The sequence below is a fragment of the Plectropomus leopardus genome, unplaced genomic scaffold (genome assembly GCF_008729295.1).
Source record: "Plectropomus leopardus isolate mb unplaced genomic scaffold, YSFRI_Pleo_2.0 unplaced_scaffold5408, whole genome shotgun sequence".
In the NCBI taxonomy this organism is placed as follows: domain Eukaryota; kingdom Metazoa; phylum Chordata; class Actinopteri; order Perciformes; family Serranidae; genus Plectropomus; species Plectropomus leopardus.
The window spans coordinates 1-1,115 of NW_024659387.1; the positions used below are offsets into that span (position 1 = coordinate 1).

At 42.2% G+C, this 1,115-nt stretch overlaps 1 protein-coding gene across 1 annotated transcript; it reads left to right on the plus strand.

Annotated features, from left to right (window-relative positions):
* Window positions 1-175: 175 nt before the first annotated feature.
* On the plus strand, window positions 176-645 carry LOC121939650 (mitochondrial chaperone BCS1-like; the record flags this gene model as incomplete). Its single annotated transcript, XM_042482645.1, has 2 exons — window positions 176-315; window positions 451-645. Coding segments are annotated over 2 exons (335 nt in total), but the record flags the coding sequence as incomplete, so codon positions are not given.
* Window positions 646-1,115: the final 470 nt, after the last annotated feature.

The window sequence follows — 1,115 nt, forward strand, 5'->3', positions numbered from 1 at the left end:
TGGTTTGGGGGCCACCCAGCACCCTATTGGCGTCCCACAGGCCGTGAGTTGAGTATCACTGCCGTGTGGCATAAAAATACAGAGATAATGCCTACATTTATTAATCTGCTTGACATATCCCATTCTCTCTGTCAACAGTCCTTCCTCTGACACTATCATCTGTTGTGGTCTGCAGGTACGGCAGGAAGTGGATCAGGGTGGAGAGGACCAGAGAGAAGCAGATGGTGGATCTGCACACTGGAACACCTTGGGAGTCTGTCACCTTCACTGCTTTAGGGAGAGACAGACAGATTTTCTTTAACATATTACAAGAAGGTAAAAGTTTATGCAGTTTAAACCCGACACGCCAGCATCTCACAGACAGCTGCCACATGAGAGCTGCAGTGCACTAGATTTGTGTTGTGTCTCATTTTGAGGTAAATTAACACAGTTGTCAATCATGTTTTGCAGCAAGAGAACTGGCCCTGAAACAGGAAGAGGGACGCACAGTGATGTACACAGCCATGGGTGGGGAATGGAGACCCTTTGGGTTTCCACGGCGACGCAGACCCCTCAGCTCTGTGGTCCTGGATGAGGGCGTGGCTGAAAGGATCGTTGATGATGTGAAGGACTTTATCGGAAATCCCAAGTGGTACACAGACAGAGGTAGAACACTCTTGTGTATTTAGTCCTGCATATGAAAGTGGCTCTTGAGTGTTTAATTATATATATTTCTTGTTTTTCTATCATGACAGTTATTGTGAGGTGTGACCACCAGCAGTGTCAATTAAGTCTTTGTTGTTGGTGCATTCATAACGGTGGCATCTCAAATTTTAGAGTTGCAGTTTCCTACATGCAATTCAAGGCATCAACTCAGCGGAATTTTCAAAGCAGTTTCCGCTCACAATTTTCATACATTTTAAAATAAGCAAGCACCTAAATATTAAACACAGCAATTAAAATTTAAGATTTGAATGAATGGCAGCATGCTTGAAAAATGATAGTTATTTGGGCTTTCAAACAATTTATTTTTGTAATTACAACTAACTGTTGCAATTCAGTAATTAATCATCATTCTTTCAAATTTCAGTAGTGCATGATTAGGCAATTTGGCGTGATTTCTAGCAAAACAATGG